This window comes from Amia ocellicauda, chromosome 8 (assembly GCF_036373705.1).
Source record: "Amia ocellicauda isolate fAmiCal2 chromosome 8, fAmiCal2.hap1, whole genome shotgun sequence".
NCBI lineage: Eukaryota > Metazoa > Chordata > Actinopteri > Amiiformes > Amiidae > Amia > Amia ocellicauda.
The window spans coordinates 35,617,006-35,632,997 of NC_089857.1; the positions used below are offsets into that span (position 1 = coordinate 35,617,006).

A 15,992-nucleotide genomic window follows, 5' to 3' on the forward strand; every position below is an offset into this window, starting at 1 on the left:
ACAAACACTTGATTCTCTACTGTACATGAAGTAAACGATGCAGATTTTTTTTGTAGCTGACAAAGAATCTTTTGTGTCAGATAAAGTAGTCCTGGGTGAAATATTGCTTAGAAATAGCAACATGTATACTGTGACCGTTAGAACAGAAGGTACTGCCATTAAGATCCTTATCTTGTGTATTTGACCAAGGTCCAGGTATTAGTAATTATGTAAATTGTGATCCTTTCACTGTGTCCACAGTGTGTGCGAGTTTTACATAACATTTAATCTGTGCTTTTAACACCAGTGTCTCTGAAAACATTTACTGAATGGCAAGGCTTTTTGATAATATAGTCACTCTGTGGGAAGCAGGGCTTCCGAATGGTAACATTAATTCTGCTCAAAGTGACTTTTTATACATTCCAGCAGTGGCTGGGATATGTGACGCACAGCTGAGCAGGTAGTTGAGTTTCTCACCATCGAATCCTGCTCACGGGAGCCTGGTTGTGACCTCGTTCAACTCGAGCAGAAAGAGCTAAGATTAAACATTTAGCTAAATTGTGGTATGGTGTATTATTTAGCTTTGAGTGGATGACTTCCGAAATTTGCAGTAAAGGTGTGTTGAATTGTTGAGAGTGCCATAAACTGGAATATTGTTTTAGGTGAGGACGATGGGTCGTCGATTTATTCTTATTGTCTGCCCTTGCATTACAGCGTTTAAGAAAATCTGTATTTTTAAATAGAAGACCAGCACATATATCTGCATGAATGTGAAATAACTGTGTGTCTTTCTTGTTCTGATCTGCTTTACTAAGAGATATTCTGTGACTTAAAATATGACCATGGTTTCCTTTGAGTTATAATGGCAAAGGGGGAAAACTGCTTCTATAGAAGAAACTTCTCTGATTAAAACACAAACAAGCAAAAACAGCAATGCCTCTAATTCTGCCTCCTGCAGTTGTATTCTCAGTGTTGTCAGTGTCGCTCTCCCTGTCAGCGACACGATTTCTAACAGCCGCCTCCGCATCTGCTTCCTTCAGCTGTGCCACTAGAACTAATCACTCAGCTGTACAGTGTATTTGTTGTCATGGAAACTCCTTTAATGTTGTCTGACTGGTGAAGGAAGCCTCCAGTCATGCTCACCCAAGACCAAAACTTCCAAGAATTTGGTAGTGATTGGCTTTAGAAATGCAACATTAACGTGTCAGTAGACAGGATTAGGTTTGATTTTTACACTGTAAGTTAATACGATGTGTGAAGGGTTTCTCTTATTGTATAAGAAATGTCATGTCATGTAGTTTGGCCTAAAGGACCACAAAGTAAATGTATGTGACTATATGAGTATACATATAATCTATGTGTAGATTTAAAAAAGAAACAATGTACATTACTGCAGAATACTTATGGTCTAAATGCGCTTAGTTTCACATAACAATCTTTTGAAATATGTGGTCAGCCAAGAAAACCATAAGATTATAAAGGATTTGTTTTGCTGTTGTTTTGTGCTCCTGATTTGACATTGTAAGCACACTAATGTATTTTGTATATGTAATATGCTAATTCTCTAATGGGGACACACAGTATTGAATCAGTACAATCCAACTGAATGAAAATTCTCTTAATGATCTTCTGTACTAGTTCTTTCTGACCAACCCAGACCACCTTCCCATTCAGTCATCATCTTGAGGCAATGAATCTTTTATACAAATATGCCTGGGTGTTACTATATTTGTATTTCCAGTACAAATCTAAAAAGTGAATGGAATATTAATTCATACACAATGAACTTGAAGGCATTAAGGACACAGGTGCATGTTGCATTTCAATGATCAAATACTTTCATTACTGCACCGTGTATGATGCCATTTGCCTCAGCTCCTCAAAAGTGATTTAGGTAGGCCTTAAAAGTAGGAGCATTACCGATGGATGTCAGTTTTAATTAGCTTAGCCTGGCCCTTGAGTGTATGGCAAACAGTAACAAGGTCTCCACGGACCACTCTTTCTGCAAGCTCCATAGACATTTTTCCTCATTAGTTCTCTTCAATTGTCACTAATGCCATATTCCTGGCTTTTCAAAGAAAGAAAAAAATCTTCAAACTTAATATTATGATCAGGTGCCAGTTTACGGGTTCCTTAACACTTATGGGGAAGCGGGAGTAGATTTTTATCATGTGGTAGTGCTGGAAAGACAGTGTTTACATTTTGTCACAGGAAAGACAGAAACACAATTAGTTTTTCGGATTATGGATGACTTTTTATCAGTCTCTTTTCAGTGCACTTTCATGTAGACATTGTTATATGGTATGTGTCTGTCTGCAATGGCAACAAAAGAAAGTGGTTGTCAATTAAAAAGAGCTTTCTTTGACAAATGTGCCATAAGTTTAGTTAACTGTTGTATCCAGGAGGAACAGAGGATATTGGGTTTTTGCTGATCCAGAGGAATATACATGTCTATTGTTTGTCTTACTCAAGTTCTTATCTTGGAAGTGAATATTGCCTGGTTTTGTGAAACCTGAATTATTGTTCATGCATTTTTAAGAAGTCTGTAATGTAGTTAATTCTACTCTGTGTGCATTTTTAGATATAAAACACATAGGACTTATGAAATATTAAGTATAATTATGCACTACATTAAAACATCAAATCTAGTGCTGAACATTTATCAGTTTGAGTTGTATTTATCTATGATTTTTATATCTTCCCCATGATATATATCTTAAGAAAACATTTTACTGTCTAGAGTCCTGCTGAGGGCTGCTCATGACCTTAGAGACCAGGCGAATGTTTATGTGAATACATTTTTCTGACAGATTTCTTTGAAATGTTAATATTTTGAATTCTGGTAAAAAGTAATTTGAAGGCATTTTTTTAAAAATGTAATTAAAAACATATACAGTGTTAGGTCTAGAAAACTGAACAATACATGTTCTTTGAAGCTCATTTAAAAACAAGTAAAATGCATAGAGTGAATTCTAACCTACCATTCATAATGTTTAACATGTATTGTGATGACCTTTTGTTTTCTTTTCATTTACAGATGTGTGGAGATAATTGCTAAGGAAGGTCGCAGTCTTAAAGAACTTTACCTGGTGTCGTGCAAGATCACTGACTATGGTAAGTACCTGTTTTTAGCTGAAACTCACAGAACAGTCTTTACACAGATTTCATTGCATATTGACTAGTTATTCACTCTTTTTATAAATATGCATATTTTCTAAGTGAGAATCGACATCATTTGGCTGCTTTTCAACATGTATTTTAATAGCCTCAAATAAAAGTTCACCTTTTAAAGTCTGTTGATTTTGTGGAAGCCGACACTGATGGCGGTTAATTGTGTTATCGGTCTTGCCGTTGGGAGGGCAGGTTATCTATGTGACCTGCTAACTTTTAATTTCTGCGCTGTTTATTTTTTCGTCTAAATTAGATGGTGTCAATCGTAAAATTACCACCACCTTGTATCACATTATTTAGTCAGACCCCGGGGGAGCTGCCTTTGGACTGTGATACGCTATTGCATTAGTACAAAAGAGATCATTAAACTTGACACTTGTATTCTGTAAATTATGGTATTTAATTTCCAGGAGTCTCAACACAGCAGTTCTGCTGGATTGCAGCAGGTGGAAATCAAAGCAAAGTAATTTTTTGGGGGGTGGGATGTTGGTGACAGTTATGCTGATTAAATGAAAAACTTAGAGAAACACTTCATGGTGTGTCGTGGTATCCTTTCTGCATGTAAAGAATGAATGAATTAAAAATAATTAAGTGTAGTCTTCATTTATATTTGAATGTCCTCTCATATTTAAAAAGCTTTGTATTTTGCTGCTGGATAGCTTAACTTATGCTTTTGCATTTTCTCTTAATAAGCATAATAGCGAAGCTTATAGGTAATAGAGGTCTGTCCTTTTTCATGTAAACAAAGCTTTTAAGCATTTTTGTATTTTCAGGCATATGCTGCAACATGTTCTGAAACATTGTGTATTTTATTTTGTTTTTGTTATTGTGTTACTCTATCCGCTATTCCAAATAAAAGGCTTTGTAGATCTTCATGCAAATCACTGAGGCATGAAACATGAAAGAAAAATCTGTATGAAAGGAGAGTGGAACACAAAATCCTCATCCATAGTCTTGTTACATGTTGTTGACTAACTGCAGTTGTGAATGATGGCAATGGAGGTTGTAAGCCTTCCACTACATTGTGAAAATTGTGCAAGATGAGAGTGATACCCAAGATGTTAATATACCAAGAACCAAATCCAGAAGGTTTTTTCAGCTCATATGGAGTCAGTCACAGAATCGTTTAGGCAAAGTAGGAACGTGTGGCACTGTTTTCCTGTGGTTTACAGATTTAAACAAAGCATTCAAAACTGAATTTAACAATATCATACTTAAATTACCATTTTCCATGTGCTCTGAAATACTGACAAGAGGCAAAGAAAATTGTTAACAACAACTTACACATTTATCAGTGGAATCAAAAATAACTTTGTAAAATAATGTGCCTGGAAATGTTTTTGTGTGTTTGTCTGTGGAATTTAATTAATTCTGATAAAGTGTGTAACACTATTATGCATCAGATAGAAAAACGGCTTCCCAATTCAGTACTAAAATACTCGGTGTAAGCAGCTGTTCCGAGCTATCTTTAGCTTGTGAATGGATGCTCTGTGCCCCGGCCCAATCCAGCTCACACTGAGTGACAGGAAAAATTGCAACAAGTTCAAAGCATTAGATGCTATTATATATAGTAGTGTCACTTACAGTCTGTATGGAGACACCACGCTATAATAATGTCTATAAATCCACCCATGGGACTCTGAAAATATTGCCCTTTGCACATGTGGCCTCCATTGCCAGGATGCTTTTACAAGACGAATTGTGAAGACTGAACCTGTAGTTTGCCTACTCACTAAGTGTTTCCTTCAAAAAGTAAAATAAATAAAATAGAAAAATAAGTTGTTTAAATATTTAAAATTGCTTCTGTGGTGAGTAGAATTATGTATGTATTAATTGTATTTTATGATGCTGTAGTTCTTGAATTCTACCATTAAAGTTGGGCAAAATAATGCCAACACACACATTTTATTGTAGCATATTTTACAACTAAAAAGCACAATAATTGCCCTCCAGCGCTTATACGAAGCTATAGGCCAAGAAAAAATAAAAGCTTTATAATCTGGTATAATACCAGTATTATTAGATTTTTTTAATTAAATGCATGTATAAACAGCCACATTTATTTTCGGGAGTTTCTATTGCAACTGTGTGTTGTTTAAATGCAATATGCCTACTCCAGAAGGTGGTTCCAGGAAGGTTGATGTCAAATTCATTAGCCTGATGTGGAGAAAAGGAGATGTGAGAGAGGACAGCTATAAAGCACCAACCTTTGCAGCTGTTTATCTACTTTTTCAGTCGTGTTCTAGATCTGATTTTGCTGCATTGTGTTGTATGAATTCAATTATTAAACTTGTTATTGATTAAGTTATATTGATTGTATGTGTGTGTGTCAGTGAAAAAAGACACATAGTCACATGGCCACACACATGTATATAACCCAGTACAGATGTTGCAAAGGACCCTTGAAGCAAGCAGTGTATTCAACTGTTAACAATAACTATTCAATCTGGAGTGTTAGGTTTGCCATTTTCTATTGTTTTCAAAAAAAGCTATAGACATCTACAGACCTTAAAAGGACATAGTGTAGAATGACAATATACAGTAAATGTATTAACGTATTGTCCATGTTGTAAAATTGTCCATTTAATACATTTTCATTTATTTTAATTAATCTCAATAACAACTGAGTGTTCATGTAGTTTTCAAAGTACATTTTCTACCTGTTCCAAATATTTATGATATTATATAATATCATATATATTCTGTGAAGTTTATAAGAGTAATATGTTTTTATATATTATTTATTTCCTGTTATTTTATTTGGGTGGGTTTATAATATTAATGCGATACCAAAGCCCCCTTTTTAATAATGACATTCTCAAGTCTGGTGAGTTGCTATGCCTTATCAGTTAATAATGAAGACATTTATATGTTTGTTCTTCCTGGACTTGAAATAATTAAAACGATTCTTGGATTTCCTGGAAAGCATTTGATGAGTCATATGATAAATGACAGTTTGCCCCCAAATCATTTTTGCACACATTTTTAATTAATTTTATGAATAGCTTTTATAAGTGGTTCTGAGATTTCCATAATGCTGTCCTGGGCAAATGCCTTTTTACAATGTGTGCTTCTAATCATGGGCATTCAGATTATGTATCTCTTGGAAACATGCATGCAGTTTCAATGCATGAGTACTGAACTTGATAGAGATACAGAGCAAGCAAAACTTTGTGTCAGTAGACTTGCAAGAGGTACTGTAATAATTAAAATACTACCCCTGTTTCATTACATCTCTGTTGAGTGTTGGCAGGTCTGTAATTACATTGACAATAGCTTGGAATTTTCCTTGATTTATAGCTATGATTTATTATCCCGTACACTTTATTATTTAAAAACAAATGTTGGGAATGTTTTACAGAGGGGATGACTAGATCTAGCATAACAAATAGTACTTATCTAAGTGTCGCTTGGCATCTGAAATGGGTATTGCCATATTTGTTAGCCTATTCCAATAAATTTCTTTCAGGCGTCATGGATTTACTGCCACTTAAATTTAATACCTGTTGCTAACCGTCTTTTGACTTTTCAATCAGCTTCCTCCAGCATACATCCGGATATACATTGCATCCTGCAAAGCTGTGGGCTGTTAAAATCCTTCTTCGCATACTCTCTTTTATTGAGTTCAGGTATCTGAATACTTGATGGATGCCTTGGATAATTTTATTGCTGGAGATACAAGCATGATCAATATATTACGTAGATAATTCCTGTAATTAATTGCTCGAGATGGAGCCAGTTTTATGATGGATCGTTGCTCAAAAAAGACTTGCACTAAACACTATAAAGATTATCAGTGGAGACTTTAGTAGATGAAAAATTGACAGCAGTGCAGCTATAATTTGATAATCTCAGCAGTCTAATAAGTTACAATATAATATTTAACATATACTTAAATAGCTAATATATAAATGGATAGCAAAAATAATATTTGAAAACGGGGGGGGGAAAAATATCTACTAATGAGTGCTATAACATTTGTAAGAAGACAATTGGTTTTCTGCTGTCTAGCTTTATTCTGCCCTACATTGACATCTGCTTCCATATTAGGTGCCAATCTATGGGTCCTTTTCTACAAAATAATATTTCATTTAACTTGGAAGTAGATAAAAAAAAGTGATTGTCTCAGCAATGAGATTGAAATGGAAGAAATGTAAATGTCAGAAAAGCATGTTGAGCAACGTAGTTCAGCAATGCAGTCGAGCTGAAGAAGGCTTTTTTTTTGTAAAACATGCAGAAATTACAATGAGAACTGAGCTTCATTTTTTTATTAACTAAAACTATCAAGTATTAAATAATTTAAACATCTGCCAGTGACACTCTAGATTGTTCATTGTAGTCAGCGGTTCCAAGTGACCGACCAGCATTATTTTAGAGTACTAATAATGCCGTAATTGGCTGTTTTTACCATGAAACAGTAACCAAGATGTGACCCCCTCCCACCCCCGTGAAAAATTAATTGCTATGTTTATTGTGGCAATAACACTTCAGATCTATCCATTTTTAAACCTCTTTATGGAGGAGATCAGAAGAGAGAGTATGTGTTAGTCCTTATAATGTTGAAAAGCCCATGGAAGCGCAAACTTGATTTACTGCTTTGAATGTAACAGAAAATTGCAATCCTTCACAATGGCACCGTTGGGATAAAAAAGCTATATTAAAATATGGGCAAACCTGAGGTGAACAGCCTTAATAGGTTTCCCTAAGCCCTGCAAGATGGTGTGACTTTATTGAGCTTTTGAATGAAAACGTGCATCTCACCCCCAAAGGGTGTTACAAGCACAGAAAATCAATACTCCCAATTCCTTCCTTGTTGACACTAATGTTACACTCTACTCCAGTAAAATTCATCATGATCACTGCGTTTTGCATTCAAATCTGACCTTTAACTGAATGCCTTGATTATCTCTAAAAGCTCCTCAAAGAAATGGGTTGCATGGATGTGTTAGGAGCAATATAAATGCATTGCATTACTTATTCAGTGTTTATTCATATAATATTAATGTCTATATCTTTGGTCAAAAAATTATTATTTTGAAAAAAAAAAAAATGAAGTATTGGTTAGAAATACAAAATGTTGTCAAGATTACACAGAATACAGTCCGTTAAGGAAGCAGTTGACTAAATGAATAATAAGCAGTCAAACATTTCAAAGCCTTCAACATTTTGGACTTGTATGAAAAATATATTTGGTTAACCTCGCCCTCAATACAGCCTGAATAACCGATAGACTAGTGTATTTAATGATAATTGTATTAACTATGCATCTGCTCTGAAAATACCTGTGAGCTATAATTACCTATGTAATCTGATATTTACAGCTTTATTTTGTAAATGTTAAGTTTTGGTGTTGCAATTAACATTTTTCAGTAACTCATATCTCCCCTTAAAAAGGTGGGGCTTGTGATACAAATCCTAGTCAACTGAGTAAGTTGGCCTAATGAGTATATTGGATATTGGATAATCGTTTATTGACCACCAAGAACCATGCATTGATCAATCACTTTTTGTAAGAACTAAGCCGATGCCTCCACAGTTACCTTATAGGTGATGTGAGTTAATCAAGGTGGTCAGAGAGGAGGGACACAAATGGGTGCTAAAGGAGTCTGTGACTTTGTAGCCAGAGTGTCCCGGATGAACAGTGGATTTGTTTATCTCTGCTTGAGTGAACTGTGAGAAATATCTCAGAGAAAATGCAAATCATTTACAAAACTGACCTCTTGTGTGAAAACTGAGCATTTCTGCATTTTTTTTTTTTTTTTAAAGAGAAGCCTAAGGACGAGGACCAGATTGTGTACTCGAGGTCTTACCTTTGCAAAGCTCAGTGCATCGAGGTCTTTGGGTGCATATATTGAAGTGCCGCTGTTGAATAAATAATGCATCGCAGTGTTTTAAAATCTTGCCAGTAAGCTCTAGGGGCATGTAGTGCACATGCAGGAGGAAAAGTCCAGGCATCCTCTGGAGAATAACAGTACTAAAGAAATACATGAAAGCACTATTGCGAACCTCATGTTTCAGTCATGAGAAGAAGCAGGGGGAAAAAGATTAATATAACAGGAAATATATGCTGTTATATTAATAAATAACTAAACTAATTGTGATTATGTTTATTTATTTATTTCTCTGGGGTTATTATTCTGACTATATAGGATTTAATGTCCTTTGTTTTTTTCCTCTACTGGATTAATATGGTGTCCTTTACTTTGATTTTGTTTTGTATCTACATCTCTTGGTACAAACCTATAATGTTCTTAGGTTGATCAACGTACAGTGGCTGTTTTTAATGGATCTGCAGAACAGCCCACAACCCTGAAAAGATTATTAGTAGGCTAAGTGGACCAGAAAGGAAGGCTTCTGGTGCCTTTACCCACAGGATTAACCAATTCTAGGAAAGTGAATTGTTTTACCAAGGACCCTGTTCACATTTGAGATTTAGGATGGCCCTACATTTTAAAAGGGAAATATATGAATTAGATTCCCCATTGAACCAGCACATTTTTAATTGTTTTAGAAAGGTTCAGCTGCAAAGGGTTAAGATTACTTTCAAAGAAAATATAGAACCGAACAATATACTATATACATCAATTTTAAAAAGTTGTGATTATAAATATATCGCATACACCTGTAAGCAGACCTAATATGTAATGCGTCACTGGTTTGTTTGATTTGTTTATTCCCGGCATGCATTTAGTTTAGGTCGCCTTTTCACCTGCATATGTGATGCACTTAGGCCTCCTAAAACCGCAAATGTGAACGGGGCCGGACTAAATTTGAGGCGGCCCAGGGCCAGCCTAATAAGTGTGTACGGGGTCTAAGCCACCTCTGTACTATTAAATGTGCATTTAAATCACATACTCATACTTTATAGGCTTGTGCCTGTGTTGATATATGGTTTTGGTGCCTTGGAATTGGCCACTGTAACCTCATAAGAATAAAAGCACTGTCTGACTTTCAGGGCTTAAAATCATTTTGCGTGAGAAGGTCAATGCCTGTATTAAGCAGTCTTATAAAAACAATTTGCCACATTTCCATGAGCTAGACTTTTCTGGTGCTATTTAAAAATTGATCTCGGTATAGAGCACTGTAACTCCAGTGTAAGCTTGTCTGCTCTGAAAAGTGCGATAACTTTCTCCATGAGAGGCTAAGACTGTAATTCTGAACTATCAGAAATCAATTCTCCGTGCTTACCTTTAGAAAATACCCCCGCCGACTTCTATGCAATTTGCCTTAAAATTCTCAACAATTGCTGCAGTGCATTTTTATAAGCCTGCATATGGTGGCTCTTTGTCAGTAATATATTTCTCAGGTGATATTTTACTATATTTTAAATGAAACCTTGTCTCTGTCTGTATCATAATGCCCTTATACAGGAAAAGAGTTTTCAGATTGAGCATGTAATCTTGCCCATTTAGTCTTGCCAGATAAGAGCAGTATACTATTATATTTGAATAAAAGGCACATATCTGGTAGTCTTTGAAGGCAGGCTCAGTTCATCTGTATGCAGAGCGAGCTCTCGTGTCCCCCACCTGTGATTTGCACTCGCTCTCATCTGATGTGGTCATTCTAAATGCGGGAGACTATGATAGATTGTACTTCACTTCCAGTTCCTCCCTGTTAGACACACAGGGCTACTGCTGTTGGCATTTAAATTGTTTAAGAATGAATTTTCATGTGTCTTCAGGGGTTTGTGCTACAGTACGGTCTGGGGTAAAATAACGCAGAAAAGGAGTCATTTGAGTAACGATACAGGTGGGGAGTACAGTGAGGAAGATTCTCAAATGTTATTTTTGTGAGGAGATTAAATATGCGTATAGTACGTAAGACAAATTCAGTTAATCCTATATCTTGATTTTGTAATCACATTTATTTCTGCCATGTACTTCTGTTATCCTGGAACATTGATGATAGTCGATAGAACATTTAATTTAATGGCATCATGTCCTTTACACTCACTATACATTTTTAATGTTTACATTGAAGTTTGCCAATAGCACAATCAATAGCTGGGTTACTCTAGTTATAAACAAAAAACAAAGAAGACAACTTAATTTACAAAATATATGCCCAGATACATTAAGATATTACTAAGTTACTCTGATATATAAAAAGGCATAGTATCAATGTAAGAAGGGGCACAGTATTAAGACAGTTTGCTTGTGTACAAATGATCATTGCACATGGGAGAAGGTATTTGCTGGTACTGCATCCCTTCCAGTTCCTGGACAGAATCACCTGGCCAGTGAAAGAGTTCAGATCACATGTGTTTCATGTCCTGCCCTGTAAGGGATTTTCCTGTATACTCTGGCTTTGTTAGTTTAAAAACGCCTAAGGGTACACAGTCCTTTGATAATAATGTAGTGCTGAAATTTATTGAAATAGTTCCTGTTTGTAAAGCTTATCCTGTTAGCTACGTAAGCTGCACTAGGTCTTCAGGAGGAATGCAGTAAGCGCTGGGTCATACTTCTACAAGCACTGGGGCTTGTCAAGATACTGAGGCCTTGTTTTTCTTTTTGTAGTTTTAAACCAAGTTGTTTAATGGTAGTTTTAGCACACTTTATAGTGGAGAATAATAGTCTAAGGACTTGCTTCTGAGATGTCATCAATCAGGAGCCAGCAGTAAGCTCCATGAGTCAATGTCGTTCGTTAGGTGAAGAAAAGCAAATCTGAGGAAAAGTTACTGTTTTCTTTTCCTTAAGGGCCAGTATGGTGTGAATAATCCACAAACAGAAAATAATCAAGTTAAAATATCTATATGTCCAATTTTAAGACAGAAATGGTTTGTTTATATATTGTTGTGGCTTTACGAGGACATGGTTTACTCTACATCAACCTAAATTATTATATAGACTAAGACCTAATAAACTAGTTTAAATAAATTAAATGTTCACATTTTCAGCATGTCATTTTGAGTAATTGTTGATTCAATTAATTAACAACATCAGCTGCATTAAATAAATATATGTTTTAAAGAAACAATGATCACAATGAAATAAGTCAAAATGCATTTCTAGATGTTGTATTTGTATTAAACAAACTCCCTTAAACAGACTAATACATATAGTGATATCATTCAGACACAAAAAATGAATGAATTAGTTTTACCTCCAAACTAATTCCCTAGATAGTAATAATACAGTAAAGGTATGTGTACATTCAGTATTCAGTAAAATCAAAGTATTAATAAGATGTGTAATCATCAGTTGCTGGTACAGTCTATATCAAGGATGGAACTAAACAGTATCACATCACAATTAGAGAGAGAATGTAATCTGAATGCCATGCCGTTTTACTTTGGGATGATCCTATTTTTGACAGCAGTTACCAAGAGCACCTGTCAATTTCCTATCAAGCTTTAGAATTATGCTAACAGCAGAGATTGAAATTGAAAGGAGAGGAAATTAATATCATTGTCAATTTTCATACAAACTCTTGGGATTAAAGTTTGTCGTTAATGAGAATTATGCATGAACATGAGCATCACAGGCCGAAAAAAACTGTTTCCTTCTAAAGCCTTGTTTTGCTTATTATTATTATTATTATTATTATTATTATTATTATTAAGTATTGCTTGAAATGACAATTTAGTGCAGATACAAGCAGCAGACAAATCCATGAATAAAGTTGCCTTTTTGTTGAAAAAGCAGGCTATTACCAGGTACTAAGATTATAAGTGAACTATTAGCACTTTGTTTTTTCATCTTTTGCTATCATAACCTCATAGTTTCATATGTGCTCCATATATGAGGGAGCAAATCTATAGCTAAACAAAAATGAAATAAAAATATGCAGTCTTAATAACACAATAATATAATCTGTGGGGCCTATTGGCTCCTGTTAGCAGCAGCTTTTTCACAAACAATAATGAAATGCGGACAAACAAACAACAATAACTACACTGTAGATTCTGGTTCCAAGAAGAACTGACTGCATCATTATCTCTACATGTTGCTACCGAATATATGAGACAACAAATAATTTATATTCTGCAAAAGATCAAGGCTCTAATGTACAGTGGTCTGCTCCTTTAATAACATAAAGTGCATAGTTTGGCATATTAGGTACATGCCCTGCCTTTGCCACTATGATATCCTGTCATCTGGTGCCCCGGTCTGTCATGTTAAACCAGAATGGGACAGAATAATAACAGTATGCTAACCAGCGTTAACAGCAAGCCATCAAGAATATTTCCAAAGCTTTATGCTCCGGTGAAAATGCCGCTGCATATATTTTCCCAAAACTAAATAAAAACAAGGGAATGATAATAAACCCTGAATTTAAGTGTGAGATTTCCACCCTTATGCTTTTACCATTCATTTCTGAAAAGCTCATGATGTGGTTTAGGTGGGGAATCTGTGCTTGCACAATGACATCTTGCATGACTGGTTGTTTTAAATTAACACCAAATCACTTGTAAAAATGTTTTCTGAGGATTGTACTATATGAGGTTTCATTTGTCATAGTACAGCACAATAGGAGCATGTTATTTCAGTGAGTGTGAGCACGAATGTTTGTGCTGTCCGGTCCAGGCCCCGAGGAAGATGAAGAAGAATCTCTAGTCGCTGGATTTCATCTGGCCGTGTTGTTGCATGCATTTTTCATTTGCATATTTTAAATATTTTGACAGAAAATACATTCTGATTAGATGCACAGTCCTGAATCTTATTACCCGAGCCTTATGAAGTTTTGGAAAAAGAATGTACATAATTTTTGGGAGAAACTAGTGAGTTTCATTGATCACAAAGGACTATCACGTTTGAGCCCACATATTATTAATAAACCTTGTTATGGGCTCACACTAAAGTGAAATTCAAAATGCTTTTCAATGCTATGTTTTAAACCCGTAGGCAAACACCTTCAAATAAGTTCAAATGATAGAAGCCTTTAATATCCCCGGGTTACAGGCCAGTCCCTCAGCACGAGGTCATATTTGTAGCATCTTGTTATTACAAATCTCGATGCCTTAATGCTCTGAGCTAGATTATAAGAACTGCATAATAGCTCTAGCAGAAAGCAATATCTCAGCATTCAGCAATAGTCCCTTTTATTGCTCTGTTATGTGACTAGGTTTGGAAAGCTAAACCGCCAGCCTGTTATTATCACTGTAGTTAGTAATGCTGACTATTCATGCCATCTTTATTTCTCTTAGGAGGCAGTAGGGACAGTATGCACAATAAATTGCAAAAACATTATTACAACAAGTGAGTTAGAAAAGTCCACTTTACTAAATTATTTCCTTAGCTCTTGAACTGCTGTAAGAATTCATTTAACTCTAGGCATATGAAAGAAAAAACAAATACTCTTTCTATAGTGCATTGAATCTAGTTTGTGTTTCTTTGTTCGCGTCTACTGCTTTGCTGCAGCAATAACATCAACATGAGAATCCGATCTTTTTCACAAGATTGTTTTGACAGGGTATGAAAAATACCTTAATGGTGAGTTGTGTAGGTGGTAGTAGCTTACTGAGATGTGAGTCTCAACTTATCATTGGCAAAATGTATACGCACTGTAATGAGGCTTTAAAAATGGCAAATATGTGCATTAACATAACTTCAAATAAACAAATAGCTTAATACATAGGAATTTTGTTTGTAAAAATATTTCCAGTTATGCGAGATAAAAAGAGAAATTCATCTGATTATTATAAATACATGGATTAAAATTTAATTTATTCTACCTACACATCAGCTGTCCTTTTTGATCCTCATCTATAATATAATAACATCACAGCACAGAAGCCCACAGTCTGTCTCTGTCTGGGAGTTAAGGCTACACTTAACCTTCATAAAAAATCTGATGACAAAACATTTGCCTTTATACATATCCTGTAAATAAATTCTTATACTGGCCACTGTTTTTTTGGTGATTCCACAGACTAGATGTCTGTCTGTTTCAATTGCGAGTTTAAGATGCCAACTCCCTTTTTTCTCTGCGTTTCTCTAGATCTATTTTCTCTTTACCTGCATTGTCTTTATTATTATGAGAGGCATTAAGTCATCAGAACTTTCTGACCAACACAGGGTAAACTTTGATATCTCAAATAGGACATCAGTGATACAAAATACAAAATAACATTGTTTTAAAGACTATGCATTGTATTTGTATTTGTATTTTGTATCAGCTAAACCGCTTTCTTTAAAACAAGCCTCAGAGAACTTTTAAAAAAGTGCTTTGGTCATAATTTCACCACTTTCTCAGACGTGGAACATTTTTGTGCAAGCTTATTGTACCAGATATAGTACATCAAACATAAAATGCATAACAGTATGCATTATCACAGTAGGTCAATCAAATATTAATGGTGTAGAGCGCAATGAGTTATTACCATCTTTCACTGTGGCTCTTGGTCCTTGAACCAAATGCATCTTCAGGATTGCTTATGCTTTCTTTTATCTTCATCCTGTGTGGTCACATGACCCAGACAGTAATGTGTTTGACAACTTCCTACAGAATGTGTTTCCTATAAGTCTTGCTCTGTCCCGCAGATATATCTAGTACTTTCTCTAGCGCAGTTTCCCAAGTCATGGTGAAAATCCCAAAAGAAAATTATTTGCTACTCTGACTTACTGTTGCTTTGGCATTATACACAGTATATGTGTTTCCTAGATACATTACTTCCATTTTTACTTCACTGTCCATCTAGTGCAGGATGAGTAAATATATAATCTAAACTGTTCACTTTTTTTTTTTTACAATTTTATATTTTTAATGGGACTAGAATATAATGAACTGAATAAAACAAAATGGAAGTTAAGCATTCCCTTTTTCTGTAGCATGCTGTCAGATATGACAAACTTCAGTCCCACATTCAACCGAATTGTATTTTGTTTTACAGAACCGTCTGC

At 35.1% G+C, this 15,992-nt stretch overlaps 1 protein-coding gene across 1 annotated transcript in view; it reads left to right on the plus strand.

The window, feature by feature from the left end:
• fbxl17 (F-box and leucine-rich repeat protein 17) overlaps positions 1-15,992 on the plus strand; it is a 259,378-nt gene that overhangs the window by 179,081 nt on the left and 64,305 nt on the right. The window contains exon 8 of the mRNA XM_066711238.1: positions 3,017-3,093. Coding sequence (XP_066567335.1) covers positions 3,017-3,093 — 77 coding nt within the window. The remainder of the gene's footprint in view (positions 1-3,016; positions 3,094-15,992) is intronic.